The 21,270-nt window shown below is 40.2% G+C and overlaps 1 protein-coding gene across 5 annotated transcripts; it reads left to right on the top strand.

The window, feature by feature from the left end:
• Window positions 1-254: 254 nt before the first annotated feature.
• Window positions 255-16,096, top strand: LOC133380269 (neuropeptide Y receptor type 6-like). 5 transcript variants are annotated; one of them, XM_061617213.1, is made up of 3 exons: window positions 279-313; window positions 5,501-5,590; window positions 12,491-16,096. In XM_061617213.1, exon 3 carries the CDS (start codon window positions 12,534-12,536, stop codon window positions 13,617-13,619), a length of 1,086 nt encoding a protein of 361 aa, XP_061473197.1. In that variant the 5' UTR covers window positions 279-313; window positions 5,501-5,590; window positions 12,491-12,533; the 3' UTR covers window positions 13,620-16,096. The 5 variants fall into 5 exon arrangements, with proteins under 5 accessions (XP_061473198.1, XP_061473197.1, XP_061473195.1 ...); XM_061617211.1 differs by lacking the exon at window positions 279-313 and adding an exon at window positions 3,631-3,869 and having other exon boundaries at window positions 5,471-5,590; XM_061617212.1 differs by lacking the exon at window positions 279-313 and adding an exon at window positions 3,631-3,869.
• Window positions 16,097-21,270: the final 5,174 nt, after the last annotated feature.

Raw genomic sequence — 21,270 nt, forward strand, 5'->3', positions numbered from 1 at the left:
GCCTATGGGAAGCCTGAAAGCAGGACATGAGTGTAATGGTGGCCTCCCCATTTTTAGTTCCCAACAATTGATACTGAACAAACGCCTGCATCTCCAGTATATTTTGGAAAGTTGTTTATTTTCTGTACATTTGGACACCTCAAGATATATGCCCACTCAACTGCTGTGATCTGCAGAACTATTACAGGTACCATACCTTTAAGAAACATCTTTATCATGGCCGCACATACACTCTGAAACTTCCTGCCTACTGCTATCAGACAGATGCCTTTGCTGTACTCTTTTCAGCAACTGCAACAAAATTTCGGTTCAGGTAAGCCTATCCAGGAATGTAGAAGCTGGCATATGTTTTAATCTTTTAGCTAAGATTGATTTTAGTTGTATTTTGAATTTTTAAATACATGTTTTTAACTTTGCCTTTTGTTTATTCCTTATATCCCACCTTTCTTTCTATGATCTCAAGGTGGTGTACATAGTTCTCCCCTCCCCAATTTATCCTCACAACAACCCTGTGAGGTAGGTTAGCTGAGAGATAGTGACTGGCCCAAGGTCAAATAGATATTGTAACTAAATTTTGCATGATAGTTCCTGAGATCAAGGAACAGATTTTTATGTAGGCTTGGATACAATTGGATGCCATTTTGAAACAAGATGGCAGACTGCACCTTTAAAAACTGCATTTTTTCTTAGAATTCCCAAGGAACCCTGGGTAGAAGGCTGCTAGTCTTTCATAGCATAGAAAGGAGAATTTCAGCAGTTTTTGGCACTCATGGAGCTTTCTTCCTACTGCAAATATCAGATGCAAGATTTCCCAATTGAGATTGGGACCCTAGTCCCAATGCTCCCCATGTTACAGGCCAGTAGCCCAAGGGGCAGGGGGGACTATCCTCCAAAACTTCCTTTGCCCCTCAACTTTTTAAAAACAACAACAATTAAATCATTTACAAATCACTACTTCCTTACTGTATTGGCATTTCGCCAGACATTTAGGCTGACTAAAGGCTTAACATGCTATAATCTCCATCCAGCTCTATCCATCCATCAGGCTGGCAGTTTTGGCAAAAATACTCATGCATACCATGAATAACATATTTAGCTTACCCCTCAAATTAAGGAATAGGTCTCTTGAAGTGATAACATCATCTCTACTACACCAATTAAAGCCCCAGCATCACTGTTTTTAGTCATTAAGCACCAATGTACACTTCCACAAAAAGTTTTTGACATCCTCCACCATACCCCCCCACAACATCCTTGTTATAATCTCCTGCCTCTTCCTGACCTTGGTCCCCCTCCCCTCAGAAATATAGGACTATATATAGAACTTTGACAGGCAGTTTTTTGTGGCATCTCATCTGGCCTTAAGTTGCCATAGATAAGCAAAGAAGAGAAAAAAATTAAAAAGCTGGGTTGATTCTTCCTGAAAGTAGGAAAATTTGGAGCAAGGGCCTTTCTCTGAGGCAAGTTTCTGTAAAAATCACACCAGTGAGAGTTGTGATTTTGCACTGCATCACTGCCTGGAATGATTACTGAAAGGAGAAGGAGCTCCTACTATTATGTAGCATTGCTTCAGCAGAATATCTGAGCTGAGAACAATCACTAGGCTGGCACATGCATCTCTTCCCAGCACCTTATAAGTACAGATCCAGGACTTCCATTTTGGCAAAGTAGGTTTATCAAGCTTACTCTGTCTAAACACATCACTTACATAGCTCTGTCAAAGTATGCAGTACTGACACGCTTCTCATTCTAGCCTGCAGACACTAAAGAGCATAAAACCCTGATCCCTATATCTTCAATTTCTAGGACATGCCCTCAGAGGCTAAGGTCCCACCTAAAAATAAACACAGCACAGTCCAAACAAACCAAAATGAAGTCCAGATAATCAGTCTAGGTCTAAACACAGTCCAGAGATGAAGTCAAGCACCAGTCTAAGAACACTAACACAGCCCATTCTAGTAAGGAACAAACCATGTCCAGTTACTAAAAGGCACCAGAGGGGCCTTACATACTGTGGCCTCCAAAAACCCACCCTAACCACAGCTGCTAGCAGTGAAAGATTATCAGGAATTGATTACTCATGAGTAAACCCCTTACTCCAAATAGACCAATGGCTCTGGTTCTGTGGACACATATTATGCCATTGCTCTTTGGCCTGAACCCAATGCTTTTGGCACTAGCACTCTCAAAAACTGAGCGGGGGGGGACGACTCCATCTCCTCCTCCTCCTCTGACAGTTCCAGGGATTCTTCATCAGATATCAACCAAGAGGGCCCCTCTAGAGATTCTCAGCATTGGATTCAGAGGGCCTGCCTGCTCCTCAAGGTCCTTGACCTGTGGAATGTCTGGTTTGTCCTCTATGTCTGGTTCTAGGTTAAGGCTAGCCCTGACACTTTCTCTGTGTTTGGAAGGCTATAAGAAGCACGATCTACAGGTTGAGGAAGGCATGTAGAGATTACTTTTCCCATTCACTTTCACCTTTCCATCACAATTGTGCAAAATAAATAAATATATTTTTTAATTTTTCTTGTCTGCCTCTCACCTGGAATGTGGGTTCTGAGGTGGATTACAAAAAATTAAAAATACAAAACATGCATAAAACCATACATAAATAAATTCATAAAATTCTTAAAAACATAAGTACAATGGCATAAAGGAGTAGAAATTTCCCTAACTCTTCTTAGCTTTCCACTTCAATGACTAGCTACTATCTCTACACATCTCCTCTGGAGAGAGGGAAGGGATAAGTATGTCACTAAGTTATAACTAAAGGGGTAAAGGATACATCTCTCCTTCCTTTTGTTATGTCCACAGTGAGAGGTATACAGTTTCATATTTTAACATTGTGTAGTCTGTGTAGTGGCATCCCCACTTATGGGGCCAGAAGGCATTGTAAAAATAAAATCAATAAACGAGCAATCTCATTTTGGTGCCATTTCAAACTGTATAGCTTTCATCATAACAGTGAGAGTGAATGTAATGATTGAGCTGTGAAATCTCACCCCTGCCAAGAACGCAGTCTACTCTTCCCTCTCCCCCCATCTGCAATACCTGAACAGTAATATTTACCAACATGACAAGGTTGTTGTAAGAATCCCTGAAATAAAGTATGTGATGCAATTTTGCTGTATATGTCCTAAGCATTATTAGCATTTCTCTTGAATCTTGGTGTCTGTGGTTCCAGTGTTACAATCACAACATATATATGACACTGCTCAAAAGCCCATGGCAAAAATCCCAATTGATTTGTATACATAAAAATAAAGGATTACAGTGAAAAAATAATAATGGTTTTAATTATGCCACCATCAATGCTTCAGAAGAATATCTCCCATCAAAGCAGTATATTGTATATACCCCATATTTTAACACTACCACATTTTACAATGAAACAGTAAGCTATATGTAAATATTTACACATGTGAAATCCAGCATGGATTTTTTTAAAGTAAACAAGACTACTGTGGGATAGATAAATGCAAATCAGGTTGCAAGATAACGCCTGAAAAAACATTCATAGAAAAGATGGTCCCCATGACTACTGGCCTCTCCTACTAGCTGCCTCCTCATTGGTTTTTCTCTCCTCTCAGACTCTAGAGCTGCTTTCTTTCTCCTTTTCTCTCTTGCAGCAGTGGCTCTTAACTGTGGTGGGTTCAGTTCCCAGTGGGAAAGCTCAGACCATCAGTTTGCTTCAGAAAACAGCAAACGAAAGAGGCTTTGTCTCTGGCTTTAGTTAAGAGGGCTGAAATACCTCTGATTCCTTTTCATCCAAAATGTACGGTTGTTGATTTTGTCAATATTTAAAAAGAAAAGGGAAAGAAGAGTGGCCAAAGCAAGGGAGAGGAAATGTTATTTAAATTTTCCAAAAGGTAAGAAGTTGGAGCATTAATAAGACTTTCTTTATTTCTCTCTTTTTGTTGAGTTTTGGATACTGGCCTGGATCCAGTCCCATTGTGCATAAGTGGGTGATATTTCCTTCCAACAGCAGCTCCAGACACTTTAATGGGACACTTTTATGGGGGAGAGGGTAGGAGCTGCTGTTGGGAGGGAGAGATGAAAACCTCTCATACATGAGTGGGGCATTATGAGCAGACCACTCTGAATCCTGGTCATTGATCCCAGTCTTATACGGATGTGTATTTCAAAGTACCATTTCCCCCAGATTTTGAGAATTCAAGATTTTCTATTATTTCATTTGAAACCTTACATTGATTCCTTCTGGGGGAGGTGATATCTGAGCCTAAATAATTGTGAGATCAACTTTAGCAACTATGATGGAAGAATGAAAGAGAATTCATAATCCAAAATTTATATTCATAGGATATATTAACTTTATTTTAACTTTAGTCTTCTTAAGGATGCTTCAGCAACTGTTTGAATTAAAGCTATGTAGTGAATAAGTTTTGCTATGTGGTGAATAACTGTTTAAAATGGCTATGTACCTCTTTATAGAAATGAATCTTTTATTAATATTGTATTTATGAGGAATAATTTATGTATCCAACATAAAGAATAACGCTTGTAAAGCTAGATACAGTGGACATCAAAATTCATCATCATTCATGGTCTGAACATGGAATAGTTATGTTGATGTCTATCATCAGTTTTTGTAAAGCTAAAATGGAGATAGTACTGGTTGCATAAGGCAGTGCATAGCCACTGGAGAAAGATGACAAAGTGTGGAGAGAGATTATGCCCCTCACCTTTGTTTGCAAAAGGGCTTCTCTCCCTCCACATTGTTTAGAACCTTTGCATATCCCTAGTACAGTTTGGCATCTTAGCTTTCACCAGACATATCTTTAGCAAATACCATGGCTTTCCATTTTTAACTCTCATTGCCTTCTGCCAAGTCCTGTAGCTCCAGGACTGCATAGTTATCAAACTGCTTACTCCAGAGGAATCTCAGTGAAGTTCCATTCCAGCATTACTCTGAAATAAACACTTTCAATATTGTTGCTTCTAGCTACACTCCTACAATGTCAGACACATATAAGATGCATTTCTTCCCCCCCTCTCTCACGCACACACTTTTTATTTTTCAAGGTTTTCTGTTCTATATAAGAAAATTATATATACATAAGAAAAAATATAAGTAAGCAGCTAAAAAGAGATCAATAAAAATCATAAGAAAAAATTAATGTAACAATAACAGATATAACACGAACAAAATGACAAGAGATTTTAATTACCTGAGTTCTGACACCATTTTAAAAAAAGTAGTGAAAGACAACCAGATACCACAGTTTTATTATTGGGGAACTACCTATATTTTCATTTTGTTGTTAGGATTGCCAGGTTTTGTACATTTTGTTGTTAGGTTTGTAGGTTTGCCAAACAAAAGCTACAGTCCATTTTAATGTGTGAATTTACTTACAAGTTATAAATTTGAATGTGTTTGGTGATACTGATACCCAGCTAAAAACAATGCACCCTAGGTTTAACACCTGGCAGGCAATACATTTGTTTACAGTACAATAGCTGTACCTCGGTATTCACACAGTGGAGGAAATCATGAGGAAATGCCCTTTTGCACCCCTGATCCTCTGCAAACTGCTCCCAAATGTAGAGGGACCGTCCAGCATGGCTTTTGGTGAGTGTTAAATTAATGAAGCAGCTGCTTCAAATTTCTGCAATCTCAGTCTCCCTCCCCCAACCACAAAACAGAGCTGCTACAAGCTGTTGGTATATTTTCCTATGTGGAGCCACCAGGCTACACAATAGCACATGATATTGGCTAGGTTGTGAGTGCCCTCATATGTTCCCTCAGGTGATATACGTTAATGTGACTTCATTATAATCAAAACAGTAGATTACATTATTTATCACACAGTTTCAAGAAAAAACAAGGGATTGTAGCCAATGCTATTTCTACTCAGAGTAGTAGTAGAAGATCCATTGGAATTAATAAACTTAGTCATGTCCATTAACTTTAATGGGTCTACTCTGAGTAGGACTTGCATCAGATACAACCGAGGATCTACTATTATGTGGGCCAAGAAAGAGTTGTGCCATATAATTAGGCAAATGCACAGCTTTTCTTTTTATTTATTTGTTTTTTATAATCAATACAACTTCTCTTTTTCAGCAATGGTATCTTAAAGTGGGCTTTCAACTAGGGTTGCCAGGTTCTTGGCCTGAGACTGATCCTGTATCTTTGGGAGAAGAGGTCAGCCACGTGCAGGTGATCTTGCAATGCTGTAATGGGAAAAACCACAAGGTGGAATTCTCCCTCCCCCCCTCCTAGGGTTACCAGGTTCATGGCCTGAGACCGATCCTGTATCTTTAGCCGAAGAGAAAGCCAGCCAAGTGCAGGTGTTTTTGCAACTCTGTAATGGGAAAAACCACAAGGGGAATTCTCCCTCCCCCCTGCACAACTTTTAAAGATATAGAAGACCTCTTGGTTGCCAGGCCTGGTCTCCAAGAGGTCTTTTGTATCTTTAAATGTTGTGCAGGGGGAAGGGAGAATTCCACCTTGTGGTTTTTCCCATTACAATGTTGCAAGAACACCTGCACTTGGCTGACTTTCTCTTCTCCTAAAGATACAGGATCAGTCTCAGGCCATAAACCTGGCAACCCTCCCCCCTCCACAACTTTTAAAGATACAGAAAACCTCTTGGAGGCCGGGCCTGGCAACCAAGAGGTCTTCTGTATCTTTAAAAGTTGTGCAGGGGGAAGGGAGAATTCCACCTTGTGGTTTTTCTCATTACAGAGTTGCAAGAAAACCTGCACTTGGCTGACTTTCTCTTCTAAAGATACAGGATCAGTCTCAGGCCAAGAACCTGGCAACCCTACTTTCAACACACTCATTATACAGTTAAAAATCTGAAAAGCTGAATCAAAATGCAGTGATTTCTGTTTCTTGGCATCGAGTGAGCTACAGTAATACCTCAGTTAACAGAGTAGATGAGTTCCTGGACATTACTTCTTTAACAGAAACTTTGGTACCAGATATAGGAATAAAGTGCAAAGAATAGGGATAGGTTCCTACAACTGCTCTAGGGATGGATGAGAATTTTGATTCAGTTCGCATTTCAAGCAGAATTTATCAAGTTTGAAATTTCTGAAACAATATGAGAACCAAAACACAGCCATCCTTTGAAATTCACATTTATTAGAATTTTGGGGTGCAGTTCGCCAACTAAACAACATTTACAAAAATCATATATTAGGGGAAAGTGTGAATAAAAATGAATACATGAGTGAAAATAACATGCAATAATCCATGAAATGATGAGAAATGGCTTGCAAAAACATGTACTTTTGTCAAAACTGCCTGCAAAAATGTGTTTATTTGGAGAAATTTGCACTAAAATGGCAAGGAATTTTCATGAAAATATATTTTTTTAAAATTGTAGACCACTATAGAAATGTAGAGAATTGAATTTGACATTGGAAAAATGAGAAACAGACAGATCTTTCCATCCCTAACCTGCTTATAAGAACATTAAGAACATAAAAAGAGCCTGCTGGATCAGGCCAGTGGCCCATCTAGTCCAGCATCCTGTTCTCACAGTGGCCAACCAGATGCCTGGGGGAAGCCCGCAAGCAGGACCCGAGTGCAAGAACACTCTCCCCTCCTGAGGCTTCCGGCAACTGGTTTTCAGAAGCATGCTGCCTCTGACTAGGGTGGCGGAGCACAGCCATCACAGCTAGTAGCCATTGATAGCCCTGTCCTCCATGAATTTGTCTAATCTTCTTTTAAAGCCATCCAAGCTGGTGGCCATTACTGCATCTTGTGGGAGCAAATTCCATAGTTTGACTATGCGCTGAGTAAAGGAGTACTTCCTTTTGTCTGTCCTGAATCTTCCAACATTCAGCTTCTTTGAATGTCCACGAGTTCTAGTATTATGAGAGAGGGAGAAGAACTTTTCTCTATCCACTTTCTCAATGCCATGCATAATTTTATACACTTCTGTCATGTCTCCTCTGACCCGCCTTTTCTCTAAACTAAAAAGCCCCAAATGCTGCAACCTTTCCTCGTAAGGGAGTCGCTCCATCCCCTTGATCATTCTGGTTGCCCTCTTCTGAACCTTTTCCAACTCTATAATATCCTTTATAGATGGTGGGGGCAGCTTCAACCGGGGCTTTAAAGGGTGCCCACCTGGCACACACACCCCTTCTCTGAATGTATTGGATCCTTCCCTCCCCAGCCCTGGGAGAAAGCAAGAGATCTCTTTAATGCAAAGTAAAGACACAGGCCTGTCAGTTTCACATAGCAAAGCAAAGGCAGGGGCTTGAAAGTTTATCCATAGCAAATCAAAGCTGGTCATACTCACCTTAAAAAAGCCATCCTTAAAAGGAGCGTTGTTCCTGGAGAATTCATTAACTGAGGTATTACTGTATTCACAAGACCACTGTCCAGTTGTATGGGTTTATTATCGCCTTCTACAGGCAAATATAATGTATGGCCATATAGCAAGCATACTTGCTTTTAACCTGAAGGTCTGTATCCCCTTCAGGGCCCCAGCATTTCTTAGGTATTTCAGTTTGTGAGTGTTCCTGGCTGAGGGATGGGTCAGTGTGACCTCAGAGCCACCTGGGGCCTAATCTGAGGTTCCCAACAGGCATTCTCTGCCAAGAGTGCTGTGTGATGCTGGGAAGGTGCCTTGTTAACCAGATAGTGTAGACATTGGAGCAGTTAACTCCCCACCAGGGAGGTAGAGGCTGTGCTTATCAGCTATTGTTATGCTATATGACCCTGGGAAAGAGCCTCCATCACTGGAGGGCTATGCTGGGAAAGCTATGACTTAATTCTTTGTAGCAATTAGTTGCTCATTACTGTGTTGTAAACATGTATCCTATAAAGAGTTCCTGGTGTGCCCAGTTCAGTGTTCAGCCTGATCCACGTTCATGCAGAGCCTGGCAGCCTGTTCCACTGTATTGAGTATACCTGCGGGTTGAAAGCTACTCAATAAACTTTGTCTCCTTTTAAGGAAACCTGCTGGGTCTGCCTTATTCGTCTCTCTGGTACCTTGGAAACCTGAATGCCTAGTCCCGGGGCAGTACAGTGGGAAATAAATTTTGTGCTAACTTTGTGAACAGCCCCATTAACATTTTACACTGGGCTTTTACTGAAGGTCAGGAGAATGTGGATATGCAATATACTTATATCCTCTGCAATGAAAACACCTTGAAATCAATACACATGCTGTGTGTGATTAATACTGTATGATTAGAAGAAGGGCAAATTGGCTTGCCCGTTGGGGGGGCAAAGGGAGAGAGGCTTCTAGTGAAGGTCTGGGTGAGGGCAACCACAGTTTGATTCTGTCTGTGCATGTGCTGTGGAGGAATGGAGCTATCCAGGACTGATGCCCATACTAGTAGGAAAGGGTACCACTGCATATTTACCTGGATGGCCAGATGGGTGAGGAACTGCTCCATCTATCAAGGTGGGCAGACACTGAGACATCTGATCACACTCACCTTAATGTCTGCAGGTAAAAAATACCTGAGCAGATATAACAATTAGAAACAATACTTTTTTAAAGGTACGGTTAATTATGGGTGATGCGCTAGAAATCTGGGAATAAATAAAATAAGCACACCCAAAAATAGTGGTATCCTTGCCCCACTTTTCTGGCACATTTTTGAGTTCTGCGGCATTGTTGCTGAAAGAGACAGGGTTATATCAGAAGCCCCGTACTATGATATTTGTGGTTCTATGTGTTAACAGTGTTACCTCACCTTTTAATGGTTTGGTGTCTCATATTGCAACCCTAAAGTCAAGGTTCATTGGACTCCAATTCTGCCTAATTGTGCTTTCCCATACTTTTAGAAGAAACAGTGCTATGAAGAAAAATCTCAGAAGCAGCTCACAGCCAGCACATCTGACTAAATGGAATCTAGTCTACAAAAGATTATGCAACAATGAAAAAATATATAGATAAAAATGATGGCCAGTTTAATTTGTGTTTCCTCTTAAATTTATACAGCTTGTTTGCTCTTCTTCGTGGCTTTACCTTGTAACAGCAGGATACTTACTGAGAGAGGCAAAGACTGACTGATCCTGGCTTACATTTTAATGTTACTTCATTAATGGATCACAGTGAGACACATTTTGGCTATTCAGAGGATTGAATGCCTGTGTATCTGAGCTCTGGAGGCTCTGATAAGTTTTGCTGTAACAGTGAAAGATGGACAGATGAGAGTTTGACTGGGCCGTTTTCCTTCTTATATGTTTGGCAGCACAACCTTGCAATAATCCAAAACAATGGTTTCTAACCTAGAGCCTGATTCATTATGACTTTTTTTACAGTGTAAATCAACAACATGAAGCAACCGAAAAATCCACAATGTAGAACCTTGCAAACAAAAAGTAGACTCACGTCTTTGAACTGCACTGCCAGCCCAAGACATTTTGCAGCCTGAAACCATTCCACAGTGCCCCCCCCACTCCTTCTGCTAGGGCTAGCATTTCACACTGTTCAGACACCAGTTCCTACCTTCATCTATCCCCCATCCCATGAAGACACCTGAAGCAGCTCACTTCATTCTATTGCACAGCAGGGCTGGCCCTTCTTTTGGATAGCAAAAGGTGAAAGTGTACATTTAGCCAAGGGAAACATCAGGCAATTGCTTACTCAAAGACCCATGCTTAAATTCCTACTGCCATATCCAGTTGGTTTTATTCAAGCAACATCTATTGGCCCAAATGTCTCTCTCTGTGAAACTACTTGGGGCTTGTAAGAGAACTAAGAGTTGTATCCAAGCGTGCAACAGCAGAGTTCCCCTCATGCAATGGAATGTCCCACCCCCCAGTCCTCCCCCTGCATGCCCCCAAAATCTGTTCAGTTGGGTCTCCCAACCCCCTGGAGCAGATTTTGAGGGTGCACAAGAGGCTGGGGAAGGGGAGAGAGAGTGTTCTGTTGTGTAAGTAGACGTCTGTGAATGGAACAGCAGAGTTGGATACAACCCCAAGTCAAAAACCCTCTCTCATTTAAAAAAATTAAAAAGAAATGAATTCTTTCGTTCCCTCCAGCAAGGGGAATAAAGTTTTTTGCATCCATGATCTCCAAATAAACCAACACACAAGTACTGAGCTGGGCTTTTGCCTGAATACACATGAGGCATCTGGAGGAAAAAGAGAGACATCTCCACTAGGTGCTAAGTATTGTTCCTTGCCTACATGTTGCACTTAGCGGACCTCCAAGGTTTTTGTGAATTGAATGCTGATCCCTTTGCCCATCCACTCCCACTTCTACAACTCATCTGTACAAGAGATAGTTTAAGATGTTTCTTCATGTCTCCATATTATCTGCCTGGGGTAATTTGCTGGATCTCTCCAAGGCAGCTCTTATGTCTGATCCAGTAAAGGCAGCTGTAATTGATAAGGTATTGCTGTACTGATATACAGTATTGTATATCAGTTCTACTGTATTGATATGGTTTGATTTCATTTAACGCTTTTACATTTAAATCATAAACTTCAGTATAAGCATTAAAACCATATACCACTCTGAGAACTTAATTGATGAAGGGCAGTTTAGAAATCGAGTAAGTGAGTAAATGAATAAAGCCAGTGAATTCACCATCCATGGTAAACACCACATAATTCATCTACAGAACCTTTTTAGGATTTTGGCAATTAGAGGCAGAGATATTAATGTGAAACTCCTTTACAAAATCTCAGGGTGACATGGACTGTAAGAGACTGAATTCTTTCTCATGTTTGATTTATAGAAAGAGAGATATCATTCTGCACTCTTAAGTGGTCTGAATAGAAAAAATGTAGATTAAATAAATTAGCACCAATGATCTTGATTTGTGTACTTTATTCTTTTCACTGTGTGTGTGTCTAGAATATGGATGCTGTCCTTAGACACTGAAATAACATGGAGAGAGCAGTATGGCAGAGTTGCCATTCTAAACATACATACTAGAAAATAAGTCACATTGATTCTGAATGTATTTGCTTCTAGTAAACATGTTTCGAACTGGGCTGTTGAGATCCCATTCAGCAGTTCCACACGTGTAGGGGTGATTACCCCTTCAATATCAGGGGCACTTCTATAAATCCATCCCTGTTGCCTGCACAAAACTGTGGTCAACAGTAAAGTGAATGTGGAGAGCCAACTCATATGGAGCTTAGTGTACAGAGTGGAATTATACACAGCTTTGTTTTGAGGCAACTGATAGGTTGTAGATATGTAGGTGTCATTTGTGAGTCTGTGGGTTTAAAGACAGCTGTGTAATTCATCAAAAACTTGAGTCTGCAATTTATGTTTCTTCTGCCAGTTGGTGGAGAACAACACTTCAGGCCCCTAAAGCATAATTTCAACAGCATGTGATTAAGAAAATGATATAAAAAAAGCTTCCTCTACACCCACCCCCACACATGTATGTTGAAAACTCATCCATGATCATGTCTCACCAGGAAAGTTGTTTTTAGTGTTCCTGCTGTGAGATGTTCCCAAAAATGATTAAATAAAGCCAAGAAAGTTTTTTAAAAGGGGGGGGGGACTTTTAATCTAAATTATGTTTGTGATTTCAGGGGTGTTTCATGAAGGATAAAAAAACTAATTCAGGAGCCTGGCATGGATCCATCTGTGGCAAACAGCAGCAAGTCACAGCTTTCGCACTTTGAATCCTGCTTGCCGTCTCTACCTGCAGTCTTCTTGCTCATCGCAGCTTATGTTATAGTCATGCTGGTGGGGCTTCTTGGCAACCTTTGCCTAATTATTATAATCAAGAAACAGAAAGAAAGCCAAAGCGTCACCAACATTTTGATTGCCAACCTCTCCTTATCTGATATCTTCATTTGTGTCATGTGCATTCCTTTCACCGTTGCATACACTTTGATGGATTACTGGGTCTTTGGAGAAGCTATGTGTAAAATATCTGCTTTTGTACAAAGTGTGTCTGTTACTGTGTCTACATTCTCACTTGTATTAATTGCTGTCGAGAGGTATCAGTTAATAGTAAACCCGCGAGGTTGTAAGCCTAGTATTTCACATGCATTTTGGGGAATTATCTTTATTTGGGCATTTTCTTTAATAATATCAACTCCTTTTTTTATATTCCACCAAGTCACTGATGAACCCTTTAGAAACCTTTCTTCCCACAGTGATATCTATAAGAACAAAGTTGTCTGCATTGAGGTATGGCCATCCATTGAAGAACGGCGTGGCTTTACCACCACAATGTTAGTTTTCCAGTATTTCTTTCCACTAGGGTTTATTTTCATCTGTTATGTGAAGATATTTGTGTGCCTTCAGAAGAGGCATGCTAAGGTGGATAAGATAAGGGAGAATGAGATCAGACTAAATGAGAGTAAAAGGATTAATATTATGTTAATTTCAATCGTTGTGACCTTTGGAGCATGTTGGTTACCTCTGAACATATTTAACATGGTGTTTGATTGGAACCACGAGGCCCTGATCAACTGCCACCATAATGTGGTCTTTACCTTGTGCCACTTGGTAGCCATGATCTCCATATGCATCAATCCAGTCTTCTATGGATTTCTCAACAAGAATTTTCAGAAGGATTTAGTTGTTCTGCTTCACAACTTCAGATGCTTTGAATCTCAAGAGTTATATGAGAATATCGCCCTTTCTACCATGAACACAGATGTGTCAAAGGGATCCTTTAAACTGAACAATATGCCTGCAAATATCTGAAACAGGCAACTTTCCAACAATATACATTTTGTATTGAATTATTATATTGGTGTGTATTGCCTAATTATTATTATATGGAATTGTGGTATTCTTGGTCCTAATGTCAGCAGAGTGAGAGGGCCGCCTGTTCTCAGTGAGAACAGTAGTCTGTTTGAAGCTTAAAATATCCTTCAAATGAATAAAACAAATTGGATCAATAATATTTATTAAACCCACCATGTCTGCTAAAGTCCCTTGCAGGGGCTTCCCATGCTGCAGTGCTAGGAAACTGAAAGTTTGGGAAGCAGAATCGGGAAATGGAGATACCATTTATATTGGAAGATGATGCAACACTCTGGGTGGGTTATGCCACCTGTGTTTACCCCATGATTCTCCTGGTCTGCCTGAATCAATACTACCTTAAAATAGTACCAATAGCTTGTATCCTAAGCAACTGACATTTGGGATCTCTTATTATATAAGCTCAAAAGCTGATAACTTAGTACCTTATAGATCCTCTAAAACCACTTGTTCTACTCACTGACATACCAAAATATACACTCCCACCTTTCTAATATTTGTTTCAAAATTTCCAAATATGACTTCTTGTATCAGAAGCATCATCTGTCTACTGCTGTGCCTGTGGATAAGTTATTCCGACATGTGGGAACAGGTTCTTCTTTGATTAAGTCACTCTGGGTTGTATCCAGCTAAATCATTGTACAAACATAACAACTTCCATGAGTGCAACAGAACTTTCTTCTGTCCTGCTGCATGCCCCAAAAATCTGCTCTGGGGGTTCTTCCATGTGTGCAGTAATTTAATTGGACACAATCTGTTGTCATTGCAGAAGAAGCTAGTAACTAGAACACTGATAAGAGAGCAACAGATTGCACAGTGCATTGGCAAGGAAAGGTATGCAGCCTTGCTTGCCTTCAGAAGTGCATTTGCCTTTTAAAATAAGTGTTAAAATGTTTTGATTCTACCACCCCTTCAATTATTTATTTATTAAATTTATTAGTCGCCCATTTGGCTGGATGTCCAGCCACTCTGGGCAACGTACAAAATAAAAACATACAATACATTAAAACATTAAAATCTCAAACAGTAGTAATAAAACCTAACCCAACAAAAAAGCCTGCCTGAAGAGCCAGGTCTTGAACCCAATGGGGCTTACTTCTGAATAGACATGATTCGGATTGCAGCCTTAGTCATGCTTGGTGGGGCTGATGGGAGTTGGGGGGGCCACAGGTTTCCACCCCTGCCCTACACATACATATGTACACTGAATGAAAAACTTTCTGAAATGGCAGGAAGTTTTTTAAAGAGTGAAATATAGCATGGTTCATTGGGAGTAACTATTCAAAGAAAAGGTCCAAAAATTCTGCTGAATTACAAGGCCTTTGTGCAACTTTAGCTCTTTAGATCCTGATTTCTATCCGCAACAGTAGACAGGCACATATTTTAGAAAAGTGGGCAAACTCATGCTGTTGCTGTCCTTATCACTTCAGAATTATTCTATTCATAGCTATCAATGGCTAGTAGCTAGTAGTCACTGATAGACATCTTCCACGTAGAAAAGGATTCCTAACACCAAGGAGCAGGGGGGGAATTTCCCCTTCTTCCTTCAACTTTGAAACAGGGAGGGTTGTGCTGGTTGTTGCATATAACCCCTTCCTAGTTTCCCTCAGCAGGGCTGGTGAAGTAAAAACCAAATGTGTAAGGCAGGTGTGGGGAACCTTTGGCTCTCAAGATGCTACTGAACTACAACTCTCATCAGCCACAGCAAGCATGGCCAATGGCTAGGGATGATGGGAATTGTGCTACAGTAACATCTGGAGGGCCAGAGGTTCCCCATACCTGATATAAGGTGTGAGGTACAAAGCAAGAAGAGGGAGAGGAAAAGAGGCTGGCTGGCATTCAACTTTAAATATATTTACTTGGAAATCAGTTTGCAAGTTAATGTAGTTAAGGTTACACCCCAAAGACAAAAGTGTTTATAGTTATAATTTTAGCTGTCCATTATTCAGTTTTTACTAAATGCCAATAGAGTGATTTAGCAGGGTTCTGGAACCTGTGCCCTTCAGGCAGTGTTGGGCTACAGCTCCCATCAGCCCCACTCAGCATCGCCAATGGTGAGGGATGATACTAGCATTCCTATGCTAGAAATATGGAAACAAAGCAGACTGGCTGCTTAGTTTCAGGGCCCTATTGATTCAGGAGCTGGAGCCTGGAGATGAGAAGATGGAGTATTCCCATTGTACCACATTTGGGTATGTTAGATATATTTTTAATATCTTTTAATCTCCCATAAATTTTGCTTACTTTTGGGTTTAAGTGTATAGAAAATGTTCAGAACAACTTTGACTATAAGTGATCATTGTATATAATGAGCACATATAATAACATCACTGGTGTGTATTATTTTCAGCATGTTAACTTGCCACTGTATTGTTGATAGATAAAAGTAAAAGCAAAATGAAACAAATGTCTGCCTATTGTGCATATGTATTATATATTATAGTTCTATTAAAAATAATATCTTGCTGTAGCAAACTCATAATTAACCATTTGAAATGACATTCAGTCCAAATAAATTTGAAGTTTTAAATTCTGCCTCTCCAACTGAATGTGAGTTTTCCTTCTGACTTTCAGGAGCTCAAACGTTTCCCCTATGGACACAGTGGTGCTGTCCCATCGTCATCACATGTTCTAATGGCGGTTCCAGACCATCACTGTTTCCAGGTGGGATTCAGTCCCATGCTAGAAAATTCAGGTTGCACAATTAAAGGTGATTAATTTGGCAGTGTTGCACAACAAACCCACTTCTCCGCAAAACTGGACTTTCTGTGATAAAGAAAGTGATGGAGAAATGCACTGGAAAATGTGGGATAACAATTGTCTGATGTAATGTCATATAACTTCCCCATCAACAAATCAGAATGAACACTCAGTAAACAGCCAACAGTGTCAAACTTCCTCACAAACTTTGTGCAAACAAATCAGGATGAATGCTCAATAACCAGGTCATCAGGAAGCAGCCTAAGTTAAACTGAGAGTGCTTCCTTAACAATTAAGCTGTCCCACTTCAGCATTGTCTGTTATTCTCAATGACTGTCCTATTAAAACTTCCTTCTAGCAAAGACTGAGACCTGAGCATCCTCCTTAATCATAGTTAAATCCTTTTTATTTTATTGTTGCTGGCTAGACAATCAGTAAAGAAATGTTAGGAGCATAAGGCTGCAATCGTATAGCTACTTACCTGGAAATAAGTATAGCTGAATGCAGTGGGGCTTCCTTTTAAGCAGACATGTATAGGATTGCACTGTGAGTTTCTTGTTACCTGTTCAAGACTTCAGTATAGGAGAGAGTGAATGGGTTGTATCCCTGAATAATAGTCAGAGTAGACCTACTGAAATCAATAGATTCGACTAACTTAAGTTTCAGTGGGTCTATTCTGAGTTTGATTTAATTGGATATAACCCCATAAATGTAGTTCTCCACACAAGTACTAGGAGGAAGGGTGGGATATACATCTAATAAGCAAATAATAATAAGTGATTTCTGAAATTCACTACCTCAAGATGTTGTGATGGCCACTAGCTTAACCTTAAATGGGTTTGAAAGGCAATTAGACAAATTAGCATAGGAATATAGAAAGCTGCCTTATACTGAGTCAGACTATTGGTCCATCTAGCTCAGTACAATCTACACTGACTGGCAGCAGCTCTTCATGATTTCAGATAGGAGTATCTCCCAGACCTACCTGGAGATACCAGGAATTGAATCTGGGGCATTCTGCATGCAAGACAGATGCTCTATCATTGAGCTATGGCCTAGCCTAATAGAAGGCAAATCTATTAATAGCTATTAGTCATGATGATCCTGAAAAGGATCCACAAGGATTATGTTGCTGGGGAGGAACAGACTGTCACCTGCTTTTGGACTTCCTCAAAGCATTTGACTAGCCACTGTGGGAAGCAGGATGCTGAAGCAGCTGTACCTGTGAAAGGCTCTTCTTATGTTAACTATATATTTCAGTAAAAAATAAAATTAAAAACATCATACAGCATGTCTGAACTTCTCCTTAACAGCCTTAAGAAAACAGAAAATTCATTGACCGCTAAATCAAAACCAGGCATCTTACAATGCATGAAACTTTTGGGTTGTATCCAGCTAATACTCAGAGTCTGAGTAAACCAGTTGAAATGAATGGACCCAAATTAGTCATGTCCATTAGGCTATGACTGGGGAGGGCAGATATGAGAGAACTAGAAAAGGTCCTCAAATTCAAAGATGTATCACTGAACACTAAAGTCAGGATCATTCAGACCACGGTATTCCTGATCTTTATGTATGGATGTGAAAGTTGAGCAGTGAAAAAAGCAGATAAGAGAAAAATCAACTCATTTGAAATGTGGTGTTGGAGGAGAGCTTAGCGCATACCATGGACTGTGAAAAAGACCAATAATTGGGTGTTAGAACTGTCACTAGAAGCTAAAATGATGAAACTGAGGTTATCATACTTTGGACACATCACGAGAAGACCTGATTCACTAGAAAAGACGATAATGCTGGGAAAAACAGAAGGGAGTAGAAAAAGAGGAAGGCCAAACAAGAGATGGATTGATTCCATAAAAGAAGCCACAGACCTGAACTTACAAGATCTGAACAGGGTGGTTCATGACAGATGCTCTTGGAGGTCACTGATTCATAGGGTCGCCATAAGTCGTAATCAACTTGAAGGCACATAACAACAACAAAGTTAATTTCAATGGGTCTTACTCAAAGACTAATATTGGCTACAACTCTCAACATTAACACTATATTAAATTAATGGCTGAGATTCCTCAAATTCTTCTTTTGTTGAAAATCTACAGAAATAGCCTACTTATTTGTGTTTCTGGACATCTTTGAACAAACATGGTTCTACAGCATAACAGAGTATATCATGCTGCTACCATAACCGGGTATATCATGCTGCTACCAGTTTTTATATCTGTTTGCTATTAATGACCTATGGTCTGATTCACACACACACAAGCTGCAGATTAGCAGCTTGAAAAGTATCTATATGGAGAATGCTCCAGGCATTACACTGTTCATATTCAGCAAGAGATGAGAGAAAGCCAGTCCTCTTCAGCTGCACCATAGATTTATATGGCTGCTTTAAATGCATTGGAATGGAGAATGATTTATGCAGTGAGCTGTTTTATTCAGTGTACATTGAGATCAGAGCTTCAGAAAGACAGGAAAACTCAGTCCTTTTTACTTGCAGCCATAGATTTATATAAAGGCACGTTATGATATAGGCAGTTTTTTCTTCAAAAAAATGTAATGGATTGCCTTAAAGTCGATTCCGACTTATGGGCGACCCTATGAATAGGGTTTTCATGGTAAGCGGTATTCAGAGGGGGGTTACCATTGCCTTCCTCTGAGGCTAAGAGGCAGTGACTGACCCAAGGTCGAATAGGTGACACAGTGCCCTCAACAGATGAGCATACACTCAGACCACATAAATTGGCCTGGTTCATAATGCTAACCCATGGTTTGTTTAACAAGTCATGAGATAACTATGAGTTGTCCACCAGAAGTGGCTCATCCAGTAGAGCAGAACTACACTGCTAGCTTCCTGGCAATGGGATCACTGCTGCTTACAGAGAGGGGTGAGGCATCGGGGAGGTTGGGCACACCAGCAGAGCCAATCCAGTAAATAAATAATAGTTAAGCAAGGTTCAGGTTATCAAACAAATCATGGTGTAAATCATAGCTTAGCACTTGGTGTGAGCTAGGCCATTGTCTACAGTTATTTATTTCTAAATTATGCACTCCTCAGAATACGGAGAAGAGCACCATTTGGGGAGGGAATTTGCTTCATCAATCTTACTCCATGTGTCGTTCACAGTACATGTGGCCATACCTCAGTTCACCTATCTGCCTCTAACCAACTAAGTTTTGCTATACTAAATGGCTGTTACAAACAGTTGTTAGCATGTGTATCAAGTGGGCATGCTAAAGGTGCAAAAAAGGGAGAAATATCTTGCACTGATATTGGTACTGTGGTGACAAAGTATAAGGAGAAAATAATTATCACAAATGCCAATAAAATGTCCATTTTTGTTGGTTTGTAATTTAAGTTTGAATGTATTTAAGGTGTATCTGGGTTTTTAAACCTTGCTGATTAACATTAGAACATCATCTTTTGCCCCAGCAAGTTGAAACAGTGTCCCTTGGATAACATACAAAAGATGTGAGATCTTTTTTCTTTTACAGACTTTTCTATTATTCTTTGGCTATTTCTATATAATACAAGGCTTGATTCAGGCCAATGCTACAGGCCATAATCATTTTATCATGCCAGATTAGCTTGTTGCCAGGTAAATGTCATGTCAGTGGATTAGACATCATGTACATGGCTACACGTATGACAAATAATTTTCAAACCGGCTCCATATCTAGTTACCCACAGAATTAAAGGAGAAGATTGGCCATATAGCTGGAGACAATTCAAACGCTAAGGTTGCAATCCTAAACACACTTACTAGGGAGTAAGACCCATTGAACTCAGTGAATCTGACGTTGGACAATACACGCACATAGGATTGTTCTATTAGGCTGCAGTCCTATCCTGGACATAAGTCCAACTGAACTCAGGTTACTTACTTCTGAGTAGGATTACACTACCAATAGAAATGTGGAAAGTAGGAGCATGAGAGCCAAACTAGACATGGTATTATAACACTTGTTCAGTTTTTCTCTTCCAAACAACCCCCACAAAATGGGGTGATCAGGATTGGGACCACAGCACATGGAGAGGGAAGATTAACTCTTCCTCCCCCCTCCCCAATTCCACTTAAATTCCCCCCAAGCTGCTATTAGTCCCAGGAAGGAAACTTTATTGATATTTCCCAGGTTGGATAATTTCCACAGTACCTTGAAACCAAGCGCCAGACTTTTAAGAAATTAACCCACAGAATGTCATGTAGCTCTTATCTGATAAAACAGACACTAACTCAACAGTAAGAATAGCACCTCCCAGCAAGCAACACTTGAATATGATCACAGGAAGACAATGGTGATCTTAGTTTGGTGGTTGTCTGAAGGCACATGAGGCCAGCACCAGGTCTGGTCAGTGCCTGGATGGGAGACCGCCTGGGAACCATATGTAAACCACCTTGGGTTTCTATCAAAAAGAAAGGCGGGGTATAAATGTAATAAATAAATAAATAGTTTCTGGCAACTTTGAAATTATTAGTTGTGATGACATTTGGTTTCTTTTTCTTTTAAAAATGCATTGTTTTTATTGTTCTGTTGTTCGCTGCCGTGGGCTCCTTTGGAAGGAATGGTAGAATAAGATAACAACAACAAACAACAACAACAACACTGCCCTGTTGTGGCTACAAGTAAGTAGAACCCATGAGCAGGGCACTGGGGATAAGTGCTCTAGCTCTGCTGCACCCCATCTCCCTTGTCCTCCACAAGGTGGAGGGAAATAGTCTTCAGGGAGGAGCCTCATGTACTTGTGGAGGTGCCCTCCATGATGTAGAATGCTCTTTTCCAGAATTCTACTTTGTGTCTCCACTCACATGTTCTGCTTACCAGTATAAAGCCTGAACAGGGCTAATGTCATATCCGTACATTGAGTGTCCCACCCAAAGCCAGAAATACTCGG

This window comes from Rhineura floridana, chromosome 3 (assembly GCF_030035675.1).
Source record: "Rhineura floridana isolate rRhiFlo1 chromosome 3, rRhiFlo1.hap2, whole genome shotgun sequence".
Lineage (NCBI taxonomy): Eukaryota > Metazoa > Chordata > Lepidosauria > Squamata > Rhineuridae > Rhineura > Rhineura floridana.